This window comes from Topomyia yanbarensis, chromosome 3 (genome assembly GCF_030247195.1).
Source record: "Topomyia yanbarensis strain Yona2022 chromosome 3, ASM3024719v1, whole genome shotgun sequence".
Taxonomy (NCBI): domain Eukaryota; kingdom Metazoa; phylum Arthropoda; class Insecta; order Diptera; family Culicidae; genus Topomyia; species Topomyia yanbarensis.
The window spans coordinates 139,018,363-139,039,499 of record NC_080672.1 but is presented as its reverse complement, the minus strand read 5'-3'; the positions used below and the strand labels follow the sequence as shown (position 1 = coordinate 139,039,499).

General features: G+C 43.2%; 1 protein-coding gene across 3 annotated transcripts in view; it reads right to left on the bottom strand.

Annotated features, from left to right (window-relative positions):
• Nucleotides 1–21,137, bottom strand: part of LOC131692720 (protein stum) — a 184,885-nt gene that overhangs the window by 98,954 nt on the left and 64,794 nt on the right. For all 3 annotated transcript variants that reach the window (XM_058979942.1, XM_058979941.1, XM_058979943.1), the window contains one exon: nt 18,317–18,869. In XM_058979942.1, the coding sequence (XP_058835925.1) occupies nt 18,317–18,768 (452 nt within the window). In that variant the 5' untranslated portion in view covers nt 18,769–18,869. The remainder of the gene's footprint in view (nt 1–18,316; nt 18,870–21,137) is intronic.

The window sequence follows — 21,137 nt, the reverse complement described above, 5'->3', positions numbered from 1 at the left end:
AATAAGGATATAAGTCGATTACAGAAAAATTTAAATAATGAATTTTCAACGAAAGCAGAAGAGATACGAATATTATGTTAAAAAATAAATTATAGGTCGTTTTAAAAATCGACATTTGGATAATAATGTTATGTTCATTACTCTTTATTATGAGAAAACTTACTAAAAATTCATCAAAATACGTGCTTATGGCTACTTCATCACTTAAAAGTTACTTAAATCCATTAACTGAAAAATATGAGAGCATTATTCGGTAGGAAATTTTCTCACCTTTTTAATGGATCTAAAAGATTTAAAATACAAGGTTCACTTCTTGAGTAAAAGGCATTTAAAGAAAAAAACAAGTCAAATAGAGAAACATTTCAATAACTCTGTAACGATTGTGATTTGATAATATGTGTAGAACGATTTTTTCGCCAAATATGATCCTCTATCACCCCTCGAGAGATTCTCAACCACAAACCAAACACCCTGTATATCGCCCGCATAAATATATAGCTAAATTAAATCTCCAGTCAGTTTGTCTTCACATCTCGCCCTGAGCAGAAGCAAAAAATCGTCCCGCGCAAGTAAAACAGTCAATTCTACCTAAAAATCAATCGGTGCCTATCACACAAGCAGTCCATATAACAATAGCCTATACCTACTGTGCGATTTAGTGATGAGTGACGGTGCCCAGAAAAAAGCAACCCAGATACGGCCGAACTGTGTTGCTGTTGATTTTTCGAAATGCCCCGTAAGACCAGCCATTCGAGAAGTGGAACAGTTATTAAAAGTGCAGATGAAACTCAATCTGGCTGAAGTGAAAACCCTACAAATGCATCATATCAAACATTGCGTGCTGATTTCGTTCAACAACATTAACCAAGCTGAGTCATTCGCCTCGCGAAACAACATGCAGCACACCGCCGAATGCGGCAATGTTGAATATAGCATTCCCGTATACATCGAGAACGGCGCTGTAGAAGTTCGTGTCCATGATTTGGCTACGCGTACCCCTGACGGCGCGATTGAAAAATGCTTGCAAAAATACGGAGAAGTAGACTCCGTTACACATGAGACTTGGAGGAATTTTTTCCCGGGCATCCTTAACGGTGTTCGTGTGGTGAGAATGCGTGTGACCAAGCCAATTCCCTCATATATAACCGTCACAGCGTTAGGAAGTGACGATGTTCTCATTCATCAAACATCACTAGTCACGTACCCAGGGCAAATTCCTACGTGCCAGTTCTGCACGAAGAAGCTGCACATCGGAAAACCTTGCGCAGAAACTGTTAAGGAAAACTTAACCAATCAAACTGAAATCAGCCCAGAACCATCTTACGCTAAACCACTAACAGCTGCAAAACCAACATCTTCGGATCAAGCAACAACAACAACGAAACGAATGCCGAAAAATACGAACATACAATGACGACCGATAAGAGTAAGACACAAACTGGAACATCTGTCCGCGAGCAGCAGGAAAGTAGTACGGATGAGGACATGGACATGAACGACAACGCAAAAGAAGACAAACGGATCGAACCTCAAATGGCAGTGGACAACACTGGCAATATTTCGCCCCCTAGAAAAAGGATCTCAACACGCAACAGAAAGCTGCGTCTAAACGAGACAAAAAACTTAACATAGTTGTTTTTTTATTTATTGTAAAAAACGAACAATCGGCCTCGTTGAGCTACCGCATTTGGGCCTAAATAAATTTAAAATTTAATAAAAAAAAATCTCCAGTTGAGTTACTTGAAATTAACCGTTATACAAGGTTAAAGAAGAAAAAATATTTCCCATTGTTTTATTAGAAAAAGTTGTCTGAAAATAGGAGTACCCCCTTAAAGATAAATGAGGTGCCTGTCAATCTTTTTTTTATTTCGTTTATTTGACACATAGCCATAGCCAGGGATGTTATGCACCTCAGAGCAAATAAAGAGAAAAAACAAACGCTCTTTGCACTTTTCATGCGAACCACCGCTCTTCTCTTTCACAATAAACCTCTTCACTCCGATGCGTGTTGCTCCCACACGTGTATCCTACTCCATGGCTGCACGCCACAAAGAGTAGAAATAAAGAGGCTCTTTAGTGTGCATCTTGGTCCCACGCGCACGTAGGTAGAGAAGGCAACCAAAAAACATTTTTAAAACGTTCTTCCGGTCAAACTTTATCTGAATTGTAGTTTGATTCGTCTTCTTACCTGCTTTCCAGTGAGGGGAGGCACAAAAAAGTGGCTCTTCAAGGTGACTCTTTGAACGAAATTGTGCAGCTCTTGGTGCACTCTTTTTCGTTTTCAAGTGTCTCTTTCTGCGGTCGTTCTGCACATCGCAGTGTTTTTGTGCTGCTCTATTTTCAATCGGTGTATTTCGCTCTTTGTGGCTCATTGCGTGAGCAAATAACAAGCCTGCTCATAGCGGTAGCTTAACGGAGCCGTGGATCTTTTATGTATTTACAATATGTAAAAAAATAAATAAAAACAAATATTATTGTTTGTCCGTTGGATCTCGTGCGCGCAACTTTTTATTGCGAGCGGAGACCTTCTTTCGCGGCTCGCCTACTGCGTCATGGGGACCGTTTAATTCTCTTCTGTCCTCTGTATCAAGGTCAGCATCGTTAAAAGTGCCTCGGTGCTCGCGACCAGATGTTCTTTCCTGCTTCTTGCACTTACGGGTGACCAATGTAAATCCGTCGTCATTCTTATTATCTTCATCACCGATGTTACTTACAGTTGTTTCAGGGGTGCTGGATGCTGCTTTGGCAGTTGTCAATATGGACTGAACAGCTGCCACAAATTTGGCAACCGTTTGTGGTTCAGGTATTGGTATTGGAAATTCTTTTTTGGGTTGGTTTTCCGTGGATTCGTTGGCAATCGGTAGCGATACATTCTCCTCTATCTTCCGCGCAAGGTTGTCCGTGGTGTGCTGTCTGATTACAATACTTGCACGTAGGAGTTTGCCCCTCATGGGTGCATAACGTAGTTTGATGAATAGTGGCTTCGTGGATTTTAAGTTTTATAGTCAAGTGGGAGGGGATAGGTCTTTCGATCCGCATCCTCACCACAAGAACACCATTAGGTGTACCCGGGAAGACATTTCTCCACGTATCACGTGTAACGGATTCTACTTCTCCGTATTGCGACATGTATTTTGCGATTAGATCAGGAGAGATACGAGGACAGAAGGCAAACGAACGGGCCGATTCGCGCGTAGCAAGCGCGTCAACGGGTTGCCCTTAGCAACGCGATACCTCACCCACCATCCCTCGAACGGCAAGCGCGAGTCCGCGCATATATAAAGCTGTTTGTAACAGCGCGGAGAAAGCATCAATCAGTTTTGTGTTTAGCTCGCTCCGAGACTGGACGCTATTTTTCGACTGTTGTACGCTGCTACCTGTGTTCTTGAATCACCGAGCTGTTTGCAACTTTAGTGTCGTCCCAAGAGATGGGAAAACCGCGCCCTTCTGCAGGGCAATCCGCTGCATCCAAAAGGCAGCTAGAACCTGATGCCGACGGAGACGAGACGGCTGCTACGAAACGGCTGCTGGCCAACAATAAATTCGCTGCTCTGCCCAGCCAGGAAATCAAAAAAAACCGCATTACAACGCTATAGAGAACTACTTAAACCAAGTTAAATTTGAGTACTTCACACACGACTTACCGTCGAGCAAGCCGCTGAAGGTGATACTCCGTGGGCTGCCAGACATGCTGACTGAAGAACTCAAGAAGGCGCTTGAGGAGTGCAAACTAAAACCACAGGCGGTTTACAAGATACGAAGACAAAACCAAAAGGTGAAGTACAGGGATCAACTGTATCTGGTCCATTTGGAGAGAGGCTCTACTTCGTTAGGCGAGTTAAAAACAATCAAAACGCTTTTCTATATAATCGTCGAGTGGGAACGTTACAGACCTGTACATCGAGAAGTGACACAATGCACAAATTGCCAAAACTTTGGGCACGGAGCAAAAAACTGCCATGTTAAAAGCAGATGTCAAAAGTATGCAGGTCCTCATAAAACAGAGCAATGCGAACCTATGGAGGAAACAATGGCAAAATGTGCGAACTGCGAAGAGGAACATGAAGCCACCGACAAATTGTGTCCTAAGCGAGCAGAATTTCTGAAAATTCGCAAGGCGGCAATCGAAAGGAAGAAGCCGAACCGAAAACCAAACCAGAAGCCAGATCCGGTTATAGATGAACTCGCCTTCCCGCCACTGTGTCCGGGAACCTATTCACTTCCTGATCCGACCGCTGGAAAGAAGAAACCTCCCCCAGGTTTCCGTAGCTATGCAGATGCTGTGCAGCAACCAACAACGAGCCAACTTTATTCAATGGACCAGCTGGCCACCCTGTTTCTAGAACTCGACAAGCAGACCAGAGCGTGTCGTTCCAGTCAAGAGCAGATATCAGTGATGATGATGTTCTACTATCGACATGGTTAAATTCTCACCTCTCAAAGTCGTTAATTGGAATGCCCGTTCGCTGGCTCCGAAGAAGCTCGAACTATCGGACTTCTTAAAAAAACATGATGTCGATATCGCCGCTATAACAGAAACCCACCTAAAGCCGGAGGCTAACTTTTGCCTACCTGCTTACACAATCATTAGGATGGACCAGACAACTGCTGCTGGGGGAGGAGTTGCCATAGTCATCCGTAGAGGCCTACAGTTTAAAGTGCTACCAAGTTTTCAAACAACAATGATCGAATCAATTGGAGTGGAAATCAACAGTAGCATCTCATCGCAGCCTACTGCCCAAAGCAATCGCGTGTATCGGACGGTTCGGATATCAGGTTAAAAAATGACATACAAAAACTAACCAGACGTGGTGGAAGGTTTATCAGTGCTGGCGATCTCAACGCTCGGCATCCTTCGTGGGGAGACTCTCGACTAAACACGAACGGGAAAATTCTGGCAGATGATTCCCTCAATGGCCACTTCGTGCTGGTTCACCCAGATTCACCTACCTTCTTCTCCCGCAACGGTATTGGATCAAATCTGGACGTGTTTCTCACCAACTTCAGTGAACATCTGTCAACATCAAAAACCATCACCGAATTATCGTCAGATCACCTGCCTGTCATCGTTGAAATTAGTGCTGCTCCTGTACAAAGGGTAATTCAGCATCGTCGAAATTTCCATCGTGCAGATTGGAACCGATTTCTTCAACACGTCGAAGATCAACTCGATGAAGACGTCAACTTGAATACAACAGATGATATTGACCAAGCGCTGCAGTCTCTGGTGAGTGTAATTCACGAAGCGGAAGAGAGATTCGTCCCAACTGTTCGGCTTAGAAGTAAGTACACTGAAATCGATCAACAAACCAAATTAGTGATCTCCACAAGTAATGCGATGAGACGGCAGTACCAACGCACAAGAAATCCCCGATTAATGCATCACGTAAAACAGCTCACTTATATAATTAAGACTAGACTACAAATTGTTAAGAATGAACAGTTCTCTTCTGATATGCGCAACCTTCCAAATTACTCCAGGCCCTTCTGGCGAGTCACGAAAGTTCTAAAAACAAAACCTAAGCCCATCCCTCCTCTGGTAGCAAATAATAGCATAAAAATTACTTCTGCCGAAAAAACAAATGCTCTCTCTCAGCACTTCTTGTCTTCTCACAATATGTGTCAACACATTACTAGTCCGTTGGATGCAGTTGTCTCTGAAACTATTAACAACCTAGTTACTGCTCCAATTGAGATCCCACTGAATAAGATCATCACCGTTGACGAAGTTAGGAACAATATCAAGCATGCGCGGAACATGAAAGCTCCTGGCTTTGATGGCCTGTTTAACTTGGTTCTCAAGAAATTGGGCCCCAAAGCGTACACCGTGATAACTAAAATTCTTAACCGTTGCCTATCGCTGGCATACTTCCCAAGTCAGTGGAAAACTGCCAAGGTCATCCCGATTCTTAAACCGGGTAAGGATCCAACCTGCCCTGAAAGCTATCGCCCGATTAGCTTGCTATCTGCCCTCAGCAAAGCTCTCGAACGATCAATTTACAATCGAATTCTAGAACACGCTGAGACGAACAATACTCTCTTAGAGGAACAGTTCGGTTTTCGTCGAGGCCATTCGACAGCCCATCAATTGCAACGTGTGTCCAACTACATTACCAGAAATAAGGCGGTCTCCAAGTCGACCGTAATGGCCTGCCTCGATATAGAGAAAGCATTCGACAACGTCTGGCACGACGGTCTCGTACATAAACTGGTTCACTTCAACTTCCCAACGTATCTGGTAAAAATCGTGCAGAACTACCTACAAGGTCGCGAGTCAAAAGTGTATCTTCAAGGAGAACTCTCTGATCCCTACGATGTGTGCGCGGGAGTACCTCAAGGAAGCATTTTAGGACCAATTTTATACAACTTATTCACTTCGGACATTCCCCCACTTCCAGGCGGTGGAGTTTTATGTCTCTTTGCAGATGATACCGCAATAATGTACAAGGGTACAAAAATTAAATGCATGACCAAAAAATTACAAAATGGTCTAAACTCCTTCCTCGAGTACTTAGCTAAGTGGAAAATCTGCGTGAACGCGGCTAAGACGCAAATCATCATTTTCCCACACAGAAATACGCAGCGCCTAGAGCCGACAAATAAGATTCGCCTGAACGGGATAGACATCCCCTGGACCTCGGAAATACGTTACCTCGGCTTAACCTTCGATAAAAAGATGATTTTTCGTTCCCATGTGGACCAAACGGTATCTAAAAGCATAATCCTGCTTAGACATCTATACCCGCTAATAAACCGTCGATCTAAATTGTCAACCACGAACAAACTCGCGGTATACAAACAAATTGTTTTGCCAATGCTGATGTATGCATCTCCAGTATGGAAGACTTGCGCCCGCTCACACCATTTGAAGCTGCAGAGAGTACAAAATAAATTCCTGAAAATGGTCCTAAACCTTCACCCCAGGACAAGCACAACAGAGGTTCACCGGATGGCAAACGTGGACTTGCTTGATGATCGAATTATCCAATGCTATGAGAGATTTGGAACCAGTGCATCGTATTCAGAAGCCAGGCTCATACGTGGGCTTTTCAATTAGGTTAGATAGGTAGGATTTTAAAATTAACAAATTAAAAACAAACTAAACGACAGTTTGAAATGTAATTTTTTTCTCATATACCACAACTGAATTACAAAATAAAACGAGAAGAAGAAACTATAGCTGAAAAACGAAAAGTTGAAACCCTAAAAATGTTATATTAAGTAAATGTACAAACAAAACTGAATAAAATATGATTTAATAAAAAAAAAAGCGCGGAGAAAGCCATTCCAACATCGAACGCCTTAGTGGACGGACAACCCAGCAGCAGCAGTACACCACCCAACCAACCCAGCAGCAGCAGAGGCGAAGCAGTACACCATTCAACCTACCCAGCAGCAGCAGAGGCGAAGCAGTACACCACCTAGCCAATCTAGCGGAAGGCGAGTGAACGAGCCGATTCGCGCGTAGTGTGCGTGTCAACTGGTTGCCACTACAGGAGGACCGAAAAAAGTACACCGTGCCCAGCGAGCGACCGGATTAGCGTGATCAATTGGTATGGAAGGCCAGCAATCTCGTGCTCCGCTTCCACCGCAGCACATAGAACTAACCAGAAATCACGACAATGGCGCAGGCGGTACGAGAACCGAATCATCCCTCACCCGGTAAGTATAATATATCAGTTGAATTGAAAACATGCAATCGAGTAAATGGAACTGTAGTCGAGACAGTTTCCTAAAAAAACGATATGATGCCCTGGTAGTTGAGACAGGGTATTCAAGCATGCAAATGTGCTGAAATATGTGTTATAAGAACTCTGATAGTCGAGACAGAGTAACTGAACTGGTACATTTCTTTTTGTTCCAACAGAAAATCAAAAAGCAAAATCACAAGGAAGATGCTTTTGGAGGAGCTTTCGGCAGTCAAATCTGAATTGGCTAGAATCCGTTCCGAAAATGAGCAGATGCTCCACGAAGTTGAACTAAGCACAGCAGAAAACGATTATTTGAACTTCGAGTCCAATGAGGCCGGGCAACAGCAAACGACTGCAGCGGGAAACGAATCCTTGCTAACGACAATGAGCAATATGTCCCTTGGCTCCCTGAATATCCCAAAATGCAAACCCTCGGAGGGTGAGACGGAGGTAGATAAAAAAGCCTACGAACAATGGAAGGAAATACTAAACGCGTCATTCAATCTTGTCCATGCAACCGATGAGCGAGCTAAAATGGACATATTTCGGATAAAGGCAGGTCCAAAATTACTGGATGTGATGCAAGGAACGTCATCTACATCAGATATGCCCGACGAACGCATTATGCCATATTCCAATGCCATTTCTCGATTGGATAATTATTTTGGATCACGTACTTACATTTGGGCAACGTGCAAAACTAATGAACACCGTACAGCATAGCGGTGAATCAAATATTTCATTCGTGCGACGTGCGGCAGCTGCTGCAAAGCTGTGTGCTTACAAGAGCGAGGAAGAAATGGAGGCGTTAGTACGAACTATCGTCAAAGGGACCATCGATAGCCGTGTGAGAGTTTTGGCTCACAGAAACTGGGTTTCCCAAGGAGACATGAACAGCTTGATCGCATTGGTACGCGATCGGGAGATGGAGCTATTCAACGAGGAAGAATATCAAAAGCTAAACCGCCAGAACAACGTGACAATAGCTACTGTTTCAAAACGCCTGGATACACGAGATCAGTCGGGGTACAGCATTTAGGTTGAGAGGCACCCAACGAGGAAGAGGAACACTTCGACGTGGACAAGTTCGCCCACAAGGACCCCTTCAGAACGCATGCTGGCGATGCGCTAGCATCTACCATGGTCCTGCTTGTTGTCCCAATCTAGACAAGGTGTGTCACAATTGTGGGCGGCGTGGACATTTAGCTCGTGCTTGCATATCTGTGCCGCAGCATGGAGCTGGACAGAAGCGTCCGCATAACGAAACCAGAAATGAAGAACCCGAACCGAAAATTGCGGCAATGATGCAAAATGGCGAAGAAAATGAGGAGAAGGTAATGAATAATGACGACCTTGAATAAATTTCAATTGAATTGTAGCTTATCTTATCTAAGTTTCGTTGAATAAAGAAATTGGTTTTTTATTAGAGTGCTTGGTACATTTTTTTTAGAGAAAACATTCATATTCTTAATTGTATCGCTTGGATGTTGGTTTTCTTTTCGCTTCGTTTCTCAAAGTCCTGTATTTGAAATTTTATTCGTTGCTCTAGCTGGGATTCGGATGCACTTCACCCATCTTTTAGAACCTAATTCAACGTAGTTCAGCCAAAAAAAAGACAGTTTACATCGACAACAAGTGTAAATATATAGCGAGAAATAGTTCTTGTACTCAAAACTGTTTCAAGGAAAATTAGATAAGATAGCTTTTCTCTTGAAGAAACTTAAACAAGCTTAAGCTGAATGTACAGAACAAAACAAAACATTTTTTCCAGGCGATAGATGATTCATTGCTTAAATCTTCATCTACTGATTGTTTTACTGACCCGTTCATAAATGCAGTGCCTGATTATGATCCACCAACAGAGGAGGATGCTTTTGTTGTTGGACGCGTAGCTGGTAAACGTGTAGTATTTTTCATTGACTCAGGGGCTCAAGTAAATACCATCACGAAAAACACATTGAATGCGATACTCTCTGATAACTCTGAAGCTGGAAAGCTACATGATTTAAAGTATACATCTGACAAAACACTGCGCGCATATGCTTCACAAGGGGAGATCAGCGTTGTAGCAAATTAAATTTTATGTTGTTGAAGAGAGTAGATCATTGTTGGGCTTCAACACAGCTGCTCGGTACAGTCTATTGGACGTAGGGTTGAGAGTACCTGTTGGAGGTCATGTCAACATTTGGAAATGCAAGCTGGCTATGATGAATTCAATTACAAGCTCACCAGTAGAGGAATTTCCGAAATTCAACGTACCACTCGTACTACTTCATTATGATAAAGAGATGCCTCCTGCTAGGAATGTATATACACACATACCAGCAGGCTTCAAAAGATTGGCACAACAAAAGCTTAGCGAGCTTTTAGCAACAGGAATCATCGAACCAGTTACTGAAGACATGGATCGCTCCTTCTGTTCTTCATTGTTAGTTGTACCGAAAGGTAAAAATGATATTCGTCTTGTTGTTGACTTGCGAGGCCCAAATAAATGTATCCACAGAACGCCATTTAAGATGCCTACTTTTGAAGCCATACTGATGGAACTGCATGGAGCAAGATGGTTTTCAACCATAGATCTCAAAAATTCCTTCTTTCACGTGGTACTTGATGAGCGATGTTGACATTTGACTAACTTTTTCTCTGGAGACGCACTATATAGATGCCGGAGACTTCCGTTTGGTCTATGTAATGCTCCCGATATATTTCAAGAGATTATGCAGTCAGTCATTCTCTTAGGATGTAAGGGTACTATCAATTACTTGGACGATGTGTTAGTATTCGGAACAACGAAGGCGGAACATGATGCAAACCTCAAGGAAGTATTCAGGCGATTAGAGGATCATAACGTCAGGATCAATGAAAACAAATGCTTGCTAAACCAGAAAGAAGTGCCGTTTTTAGGGTTCCAGCTCTCTGCCGCTGGATGGAGTGTGGAAGATGAAAAAATTAGAGCCATCCAAAATTTTCGCAGACCACAGACTCAAGACGAAGTCAGAAGCTTTCTTGGTTTGATCAATTACATTGATCGATTTATCCACAATCGAGCTGACAAAACATGGCGTTTGAGAGAATTAGCTAGAGCAGATCATTTTTACTGGTCGAAAGATTTGGATCTAGAGTTTGAGCATCTGACATGCACTGCTTGGACGAAGATCAAGACTCTTGGCTATTACAATCCAGCAGACGAAACTGAACTTTATGTTGATGCCTCACCGCATGGGCTAGGGGCAGTGCTAGTCCAATTCGATAACAGTTCTAACCCAAGGGTAATCGCATGCGCTTCACAAGCATTGTCTTCGGCAGAACAGAAATATCCTCACACACAAAAAGAGGCTTTAGCAATGGTTTGGGGGGTTGAAAGATTTTCCAACTATCTGATGAGCAAGACATTTAAGATTCGAACAGATGCCAAATCAAATGAGTTTATTTTTGGCGGCATGCATCGAATCGGCAAAAGATCTGTTTCGAGAGCAGAAGCGTGGGCACTCCGTCTACAGTCGTACGATTTTTCCGTTGAAAGTATCCCAGGGAATATGAACATCGCGGATGCGCTTTCCAGATTGGTGATTGCCAGTGAACCGATCGAATGATTCGATGATTCCTCTGAAGGACATCTACTTTTCGTCTTGGATTCAGGAAATATGGGAATGAACTGGAATGAAATTGAGTTAGAAGCGGAAAAGGACAAGGAACAGAATGAGATTCGAGAATCTCTGAAGCAAGGAATATGGAAAGAAGAACTGAGGGCATACGAATGCCATGCTAAGTATTTCCGTTTAATGGGTGTTTTAATTTTTAAAAATGATCGGGTTTTATTACCACATAAATTGCGATCAAGAGCACTCGAACTAGCACATCAAGGTAACATGGGAGCAGCGTCAATGAAACGGATTTTGAGGAATCACTTCTGGTGGCCGCGATTAAACGCGGAGGTTCAGAAGTACATAGAATGCTGCGAAACATGTTTAAGACTTTCAAAGAAAAATGCTCCACTTCCGTTGACGACTAGAGAGTTACCGGAAGGCCCGTGGGAAATACTACAAATAGATTTTTTCTCAGATAATGATTTTGGCTACGGAGAATTTCTGGTTGTAGTAGATACCTACTCAAGGTACATCCATGTTATTGAAGTAAAAAAGATCGACGCAGATACAACAAACGCTGCTCTGGCCAAAATATTCGAAGTTTGGGGGTACCCTCTTGCGATACAGAGTGACAACGGGCCACCATTCCAGAGCGACACATTCATTAAGGCGTGGGAAAATAAGGGCATCAAGATTCGCAAATCCATACCCTTGAGTGCTCAATCCAATGGTGCGGTAGAAAGGCAGAATAGCGGCATTAAAAAGGCTTTGGCGGCTGCTGGACAATGTGCATTGGAGAACTGCGCTGAAGAATTATGTCCAATCACATAATAAAGTACGCCCCCTATCTCGTAAATGTAACTATATTCTGGGAATTTTACTCAAGATATGTGCATGATCAGCAAATGGAGATCAGGTAAAAATATTATTATTTAATTAACCAAAAACTTCTATCATTATAGTGAAGTTATTCAACAGGTCCTTGTAGCTGACCGGAACAGAAAAGGATATCTATAGGAACCTCGGGGCACTCAAAAATCACACACAAGTTGTCGCAGAATAACAATTAAATGAATTGATATAAATATAGCAAAAAAAAATAAGAATATCAGAAAATATGTTGTGTGAAATATTGTATCAAGAGTAGTAGACAGGAGTATTGTAGCAGTAAGCAGTGAAATAAAACAATAAAAAAAAATATATCTATATAAATACAAGCTATTCTAGAATCCTGAAAGATTGTTCCCAACGTATGAATATCACGGTTCGTAATTGACTCTTCAGCCTTGTAAATCCACTTGAGAAAGCGTCGCATACTGTCCCCAGCGATAACAAGTTGCCATTAGCAACAGCAGCAATCCATTGCCTCCCCACCAACTCTTGAACGTAAAGCACATGACCGCGCACCTATAAAGCTGTTTGTAACAGCGCGGAGAAAGCCATTCCAACATCGAACGCCTTAGTGGACGGACAACCCAGCAGCAGCAGTACACCATCCAACCAACCCAGCAGGAGCAGAGGCGAAGCAGTACGCCACCCAGCCAATCCAACAGAAGGCAAGCGAACGGGCCGATTCGCGCGTAGCAAGCGCGTCAACGGGTTGCCACTAGCAACCACAGCGAAGCAGTACACCATCCTACCTACCCAGCAGCAGCAGAGGCGAAGCAGTACACCATTCAACCTACCCAGCAGCAGCAGAGGCGAAGCAGTACACCACCTAGCCAATCTAGCGGAAGGCGAGTGAACGAGCCGATTCGCGCGTAGTGTGCACGTCAACTGGTTGCCACTACAGGAGGACCGAAAAAAGTACACCGTGCCCAGCGAGCGACCGGATTAGCGTGATCAATTGCTATGGAAGGCCAGCAATCTCGTGCTCCGCTTCCACCGGAGCACATAGAACTAACCAGAAATCACGACAGATACTGTAGATACATAGCCTCCTTGAGCTTTAGCTGCATCTTCACCTTCAGCAGGTATTCCACTTCACGAAAACTCAATCTTATTGAACAGAATTTAAAGTCAACGACCGCAGTGTTGGGTCGGAGCAGAGATTTTTCGTCAACTTTACTCATGATGGCAAGAATAAATTAAAAGTTTCCTTTGTTCTCGAGACAATGCACACTAGATCGAGAGGTTGCTAGTTGTTGTTCACTTGGTTCGATTGTAAGTCTGACTTGGGCAGAAGTAGAAAGTAGACTGATGCCTGTCAATCTTGATATGTAATCAAGCATCATCAAACTTTGCTGAAGCGACTTTATCACGAAAAGCTTATATTTAAAAATTGACGTCAAAACTAGATTTCATGAAGGTTATGTAATTCGTTGATATCTGAAACTTTCTAGAATAAACCTACGTCATAAAAATTCATCGTATGGAGAAAGCGTCAAAAAACTGAAACCTTAACGCTTGGGACGTGGAGTGGGGTAGCAGGCTGACCAACGCAAGAGGTCACAGCTTGTTGGAAGCCCTGGGCAAGCTGGATGTAAGACTGTACAACGAATGTTCCGCCGTACACACATAGCGACCACCAAGCGATCTACTACACCATTGGTCGGCATAATTGTACGGTAACGCCGAGAGTGAGGACTGGCGAGCGGAAGTGGAAAATAATGAACTTCGACAGGGACCTTTTTGTGGAAGAACTTCGTGCTGATAGCGTCATTCCAATTCCAAATGCCGATGAGCTGTCGTAAACAGTAGCGAGGGCATGTGATGTAACAATGCCGAGGAAAATGGACCCGAGGAAATAGCTGCCTAAAAACCAGCAGACGCTTTCAGAGAGCATGATCTGCGACAGTTAGAGAAGAGTGTAAAGGGCCAGCGCCGCTTTTAAACGCGAGATAGTGCTAAGCAAGTCCACCTTCTACAAGGAAAAGTACAGTTTGAAAGTACGTTTTGGACAGGATCAAGGGTCCAATGACGCCAGTCGCAATGTGCGCTGATAAACTTCAAATTATCGTGAAGGGTTTTTTTCTCGAAGCACGACCCAACCGCATGGCCGCCCACACCGTACGTTGATGCAGAGGAAGGAACTACTGGTGACAATCGAGTCTCCAACGACGAACTCGTTATAGTGGCAAAGGGCTAAAAGCGATGAAAGCTGCCGGGCCGGATGGTATTCCCAACGTGGCACTGAAGCCCGCGATCTTGGCGTTTTCGGACATGTTCAGGATAGTCCTACAGAAATGCCTGGATGATGGCTATTTCCCGGATAGATGAAAGATCCAGAAGCTGGAGTTACCAAAAAACCAGGAAAGCCACCAGGAGATCCAGCACCGTATCGGTCTATATGCCTGCTGGATATTCTTGGTAAACTGCTGGAAAGGGTCATCCCCAACAGGCTGACGAGTGACGAACTACGCTGAAAGTGAGAACGGACTATCGCAAAGGCAGTTAGGATTCCGGAAAGGGATATCGCCGGTAGACGCCATCCGCCCAGTCATCGCGAGCGCGGAGAAAGCAAAGAAGCAAAAGAGAAGGGGTAATCGCTACTGCGCCGTGGTTACGATTGACGTGAAGAACGCGTTCAGCAGTGCCAGCTGGGTGGCGATCACCGCAACGCTGCACAGAATGAGGGTTTCGGACTATTTGTGCAAGGTTCTTAAAAGTTAAGAACCGAGCACCGGTCCATGAAACGAACATGAGGCAGATGTTGATAAGGGTCGCGGCAAGAGTACCTCAGGGCTCCATACTTGGCCCAACGCTCTGGAATATAATGCACAACGGAGTGTTACCACTGGAAATGTCCAGGGGAGTTGAGATCGTCGGCTTTGCACATGACGTTGTGCTGACGAAAACCAACGAGACCCTTGAGGGGGTGAAGATGTTGATGGCACAGGAAATAGGCATCGTGGAAACCTGGATGGCTGACGCCAAGTTTCATCTGGCTCACAATAAGACCGAGGTAGTGCTGGCCAGAAACCTAAAAACCAGAGTATCATGATCAGCCTCGGCAAACACTCAATTCCATCGATGCTTACGCTGATGCACCTGGGTGTGATAGTCGAGGATCGGTTAAAATACAACAGCGATGCCGACGATGTATACGAGAAGGCTGCGCGGACAACTAAAGTATTGACAAGGACATACTGTACATCGGAGGAGAATGATTCAGCACGAGACGGATGTATTATCCTGAATACTGAGGTATGGCGTACCGGTCTGGGTTGCTGCGTTGAACTAAAAGCGGAAACCGGGCGAAGTTGACAAGCACGAGTGTGAGCAAACGATGCGTCACACGTGGCATTTTTGGGGGTCAGTTAACAATATCGTCGTTGAAATATGCCACGATGGGCATATCTAGGATGCGGTCAACAGAGTAGGCGAAAGGCAGTGCTGCCGATCAGAGGGCCGACGTAGAACAACAAATCGGGCTCGGGAAAAATTTCGCCGCCAGAGAACTCTCCGCAAAAGTAAACTAAATCCACTGCGGGGGACCAATTGAGTCGCGACGCAGCACCGGGTTCAAGTCATCGGGGTGCCAGCAAATCGGATTCCAGACTCCACCGGAATCGCTAGACCGACCCCGACACCCTACCGCTCGTGAGCACACTAGTTCGGAATTAGTTCGAGTAGACTGCGCCGAACAGCAAGCAGGTGTGGGGGCACCAATGAACCGGAAGCTACACTCCAACCGGAATCGCTGGACATACATCAGCACCTACTGCCTAGTCCGTTGAGTAGGCTAGGTCCACCGTCGAGACTAAATCAAATAGATCGGATCGAAGCGAGGAACTTTATGGTTCACGAAAACAAGCATAGGGATCGTCCTGAATTCATCGTCGAGGAACACACAGTAGGGAGGATTCCAATTTGGCTGGGCGCTAATTGGTTTACGAAACAGACATCTGTACCGGGAGAAATTTCGCAGCCGGGGAACTCTCAGTCGGAGTAGGGCAGTTTCACCGCCGGATAGTGTCCGAGTAGATCTCGATAAAGTTGGGTGCTAAGCGGCTCAGGAAAGCGGGTATCGATGTTGGGAGAAATTTCTCCGTCGAGGAACTCTCGGTCGGAGTAGGGTGAGTCCACCGCCGGGGACTATCCGAGTCGAGCGTAGTAAGGCTGGGAACAGAATGACTCGTGGAAACAGGAGCTAAATGGCTTCAGAACGAAATAGATGGAGACGAAAAGCAAGAGAAGAGCTAAATGGCTCAAAGAACGAGCAATTTCATGTATCAAGTGAGGTCCGAGGCAGCTACGGAGAACTCGCGAGGAAAAGAAGTGCGACGAAAGCACAACGAGACCCCTATCCCTAATAATACCTTGATGTAGTTCCGTTGGGAAGAAAGGTGAACAAAGAGTAAGCACTGTTTTAGTGGTTCGCCACAAAAGAGAGTCGTGAGTACAACATAGTGCTAATACAGTACAGGCCCGGCTTTTGAAGCTTTTTAAACCTTACTATAACAAAGAACACGTACATACATACACAGACATTGTTGCAAATCGTCGAGCTAAGTCGATTGGTGTATAAGACTCGGCAATCCGGACTTGGAAAAATCTTGAAATTTTGAGTTTTTGGAACCAAAAACTTTTCCGAAAATGTGAGATTTTGGTTCAATTACTATTACACAACACCATTTCAAGATTAAAACATAAATTGACTACAAAAGATTTTATATTCTGCATGCCGAATTTTTGTTTTTGTCGAATTAATTTCATATTCGACAGCTTTTTATCAGAAGAAATGGTTTCAATTTCCTTTGAATACTTGTCACGTAAGGTTTTTGTCGAGTTTGCTCAGAATTTAACAAATATTGACCACATTTTCTCTATATACACATAATTGAGAAAAATATACCTAAGAAGATTATTATTATTATTAAGTTTTAATAATGTAAATACAGTAAATGAAAATCCATTAAAACGCGCACCGAAATTGAGGTTACTTGCATAATCATAGGCAATAGTGTGTACACACGAAACTAAAACAAAGGGAAAATTGGCCACCCTGCCTCTAGCGACCGACTTAGCAAAAATAAGAACTAGGTATCGGCAAATAAGTCTCGCAGTTGCCCTCACTCCTTTCAACGAAAAAAAACAGCAGCTCACTACCACCCCCTGGACAGTTGATCCGACGAAACGTCGGGGTTGCTCTCCCAGTGTGGTCACGCTATGGCACAATTTTTATTCTGTTTATGCAAATGAGACAACACCCCGCACGAACGCAACCCCCTCACTTAGACTTCATGCCGTGGACTACTGAAAACCGACACACATTGAGCCGTCTGATGTCCGCTGTATCCACCGCAATACCGTCGTTCGAGGACACTAACTGACGGCGATTGCGGTGGCATGGAGGCGAAGTTCAGGGAGCTTTGGCATTCCGATTGTCGGTCGTTGTTGGTAGGAGGCGAAGTGCTGGGGTTAGAAACGGAGTAGCAAATTCGGTAGTTTCACCAAATTCCAGTCATACGCATGGGATGGTAACACGATGTTAGCGATTGTTAATTGCTGTCGGCATACGGTACAACTTTGTTCCCTTGGCGAAAACCTTGGACAAAGGTTCAATATCACTAACCAACGACGGTGCGGAGGAAAAACAACCTACGTTTATTATTCTCTGTTATTTCTTCGGTGAACTTTTCCGAGGATACTAAGTTGAACAGTTATTTTTGGAGGCACGGGTAATTGGCGATGGAGAGCAAATACGGTTTTCTCCTGTAATAGGCTACCAAGGTTGCACTCGAGGATGGCCTTTCGGAAATGCCAAGCCACTGACTGCGGTTCCGGCAAGTGGTTTTTTATTTTATTCAAACTGCTGAATAAATGTCAACTTTTTTAAAAGTGCATGCATATTTCGAAAAGAATTTAATTGTTAAACTAAAACAAACTTGAGGTATCCACCGATGACTCCAAACGCGATTTCAAAAATGATTTGAATGTCATTAGAGTACAATTTTAGTGCAAAACTTCAAATCACTATCTACTTAAAAATCTAACTAGTGAAACTGCAATTATAAAACTACAATATGTATAGCATGCAAATACGCAACACACATTCTAATTCGCTAGTGATAATTCAGTAGTAAATTGGCTCACCTGTTTGCAGCGAACTCCACTCCAGTGCTGGCGGACTGCGTCCGTGGAAACCTTCTAGCCGGATCGTCAACTAAACTGGTCATGTTGCTTCCCAGTGAATTCCTCACACTGCTGCTGGTAGCCGAAGAGGTTGTCCGCTGCTGATTACCGCCGGTAAACTGATTGAACATCCTGTCCCGTTCCGCCTGTCGGGCCTTCTCCTGTTCATTGTACAGCTTCGAGTGATACAGTTCGATGTTGTTCTTAAGGTTCTGGTACAGATCACCACCCTCCAACAGATCCGTATGCCGACTTGCCGGTAGAACCGGATCACCAAATAGGCTTGTCTGTTCGTTGTATCTTTGATTTTCCACCGATGATGACGGTGATGACGTCGAGTAGTAGTAGCCATAACGCGATCGTGATCCGACTGTCGAGGTGTCATCATTCTGGTTGAACATGTTTATGCCCATAGCATGGCGCCGAGCTTTCTACGAAGGGCACACGTAGATTACTGCTCTGCTAGGTGTCTAATGCGGCGTCCGACTAATGCATATCATCAACAAAGTAGACTCTGGAAACGGAAAAAAAGATAATAATGACCGTTAATCGACATTGCGAATCTCACAGCCAAATGACTACCTTAACAATCAAAAAATTTGATATATTGCGTAAAAGTAGGGAAAAGAAAAAGCTCTCGTTTCCGTCCAGGATCATTCCACACAGTCAAACAGAGGAGAACCTAATTAAGGTAAAGAGCTTCTTTTGGCTCTATTTAAGAGGGTTCCGCATTATTTCAATATTACTCAGCCTAATTGAAGGAATTCATACAAAATGGCTTCAGCATCTTTGCTTCGTTTCTAAGAACCAATATAATAACAAAAGACAGAACGAGAATGGTCAAATTGTTCAGGTTGAGCGCAACCAAAACTTGAATCAAATGCCCATATTCTCACACTACCATTTGAGCAAATGCCTTGAACAAAGATGACAGACGCTTCACTAATCCACGGCGTCAAATGGGTAGGGCGATAATAGAAACAGGGCGAAAATATGCTCATTACCCTATAGTTCCACTTTCTTGGCCAAAATAAACGTAGCCCCCGCATGGTTTCCGTTTCTAGCTATTTTGGTGTCAACGTGGTCACGACAGTTCAGTTTTGGGGTCGAATTGTAAATATTGTGCTCGGCACGCAGAAAATTAGGTACACAGCACAGGTCTACTGGTTATAACGATGTCGGAGAATTTGCTAATAAATTACTCGCAGGAGTATTTGACATGAGCAAACGGGACACGTATACACATATAATGATTCGATGTTTCGCTGGATTTTAGCAATATTTATCCAGATACTGAATTTGTATTGAGATATAATGATGGTGGGGTTTACTAATTACTTGTTTATCAATAAAAGTATGTAATATATAAATTTAACGGGCAAGAAAATGATAACCAAAAGCGGTACATTTGGCAACTCCCGTAAATGAACAGTAATTTTCCAGTAAGAGAAACCTAAACTAGAGTGAAATATCTATTTGTCTGTGTTAACTCTGTAATGAAAACGTTAACAAAAAATGAGTGTTCATTCGATCGACAACACTGTTATTTTTATCCCTCGTATAAAAAGAAATAGAATCTACTTTTTTACGGTGCTTTCAGTCAAATGATATTAGCACTACTCACGAATTTACCACAGCGCACAATGTTTTTTGCCAAAACTGTGCGATATTGATTGCGCCTGAATCGTTTAATTTGGGTCAATGCCGCCATCGGAGGAATTTGAAACCCTTCCAGAAGGGTTTGTGATTTTAACCCTAGAACGGTTTTATGGGGTACATTTGTACCCCAGAGCTATTTGCAATCCCTGTTATTTCGTTACGGTTTATTTGGGCTGCAAGCAATCTTTATCATAAATCAATTTGATTAATAAACTTCCATAAAAGAAGGTGCAACCTATTTGTTTCACCTGACCAACTTTACAGAGCCTGCTTAAAGTTTGTCTGGGGTTGGGGTACAAATGTACCCCACAAAACCGTTTACGTTAGTGTTTTGTCACGTTTACATAATTCGGATAATTTATTAGGTATATCTTTTTTTAAAAGCAAAATATCGATACATAGTAAGCGAGAAACTTGTGTAAAATTGTATAAGCATCAACATTACTAAACAATAATATTTGTTATTTGATATAATAAAGCTACTATAGCAAAGTAACTAGAAAATGCGCTCGTATCGTTATCGTAATTTTTGCTTTTACGGACGAATGAGGCAAAACACATTCGTGAATATGAGTTGCATATAAGATGCACCATGCACCACTCATCGTCTTCTGTAGCCCAGACTCTGCTGGAACATATTTTCTTTATATACACGTACAATGCACCATAGCATCGGAATAAAAACACTTTTTGGCCGGTTTTTGAATAATTCTTACGTGTTCGAAAGGAAATTTAGCAATTTTCACAACGCCGTATAGATGGTCAAAATAGGTTTTAAACAACCGGAGTTATAGAAATATTGAGGAAAAAAGAGAATTTTGACGCATTTTCAAGACTTGTTCTATAAAAAATGCAATATTACATAATAAAATCGACAAAACACGAATATTTTTTAACGGGCTTCTTTACGAATCTTAAAGCTATCCAATTTAATAATAAATTCAATTAAAATGCCTATGCCTACATATTAGAGCGATTTTAGCGCTGGGGTACGAATGTACCCCACAAAACCGTTTACGTATAGAAAAAGTCACGAAACCGTTGTAGGGTTAATGTTTAAGCTTCCGAAAAGTATGATATATTTACCAACATTCTGGTAAGTACATATGCAATAATTGCCATC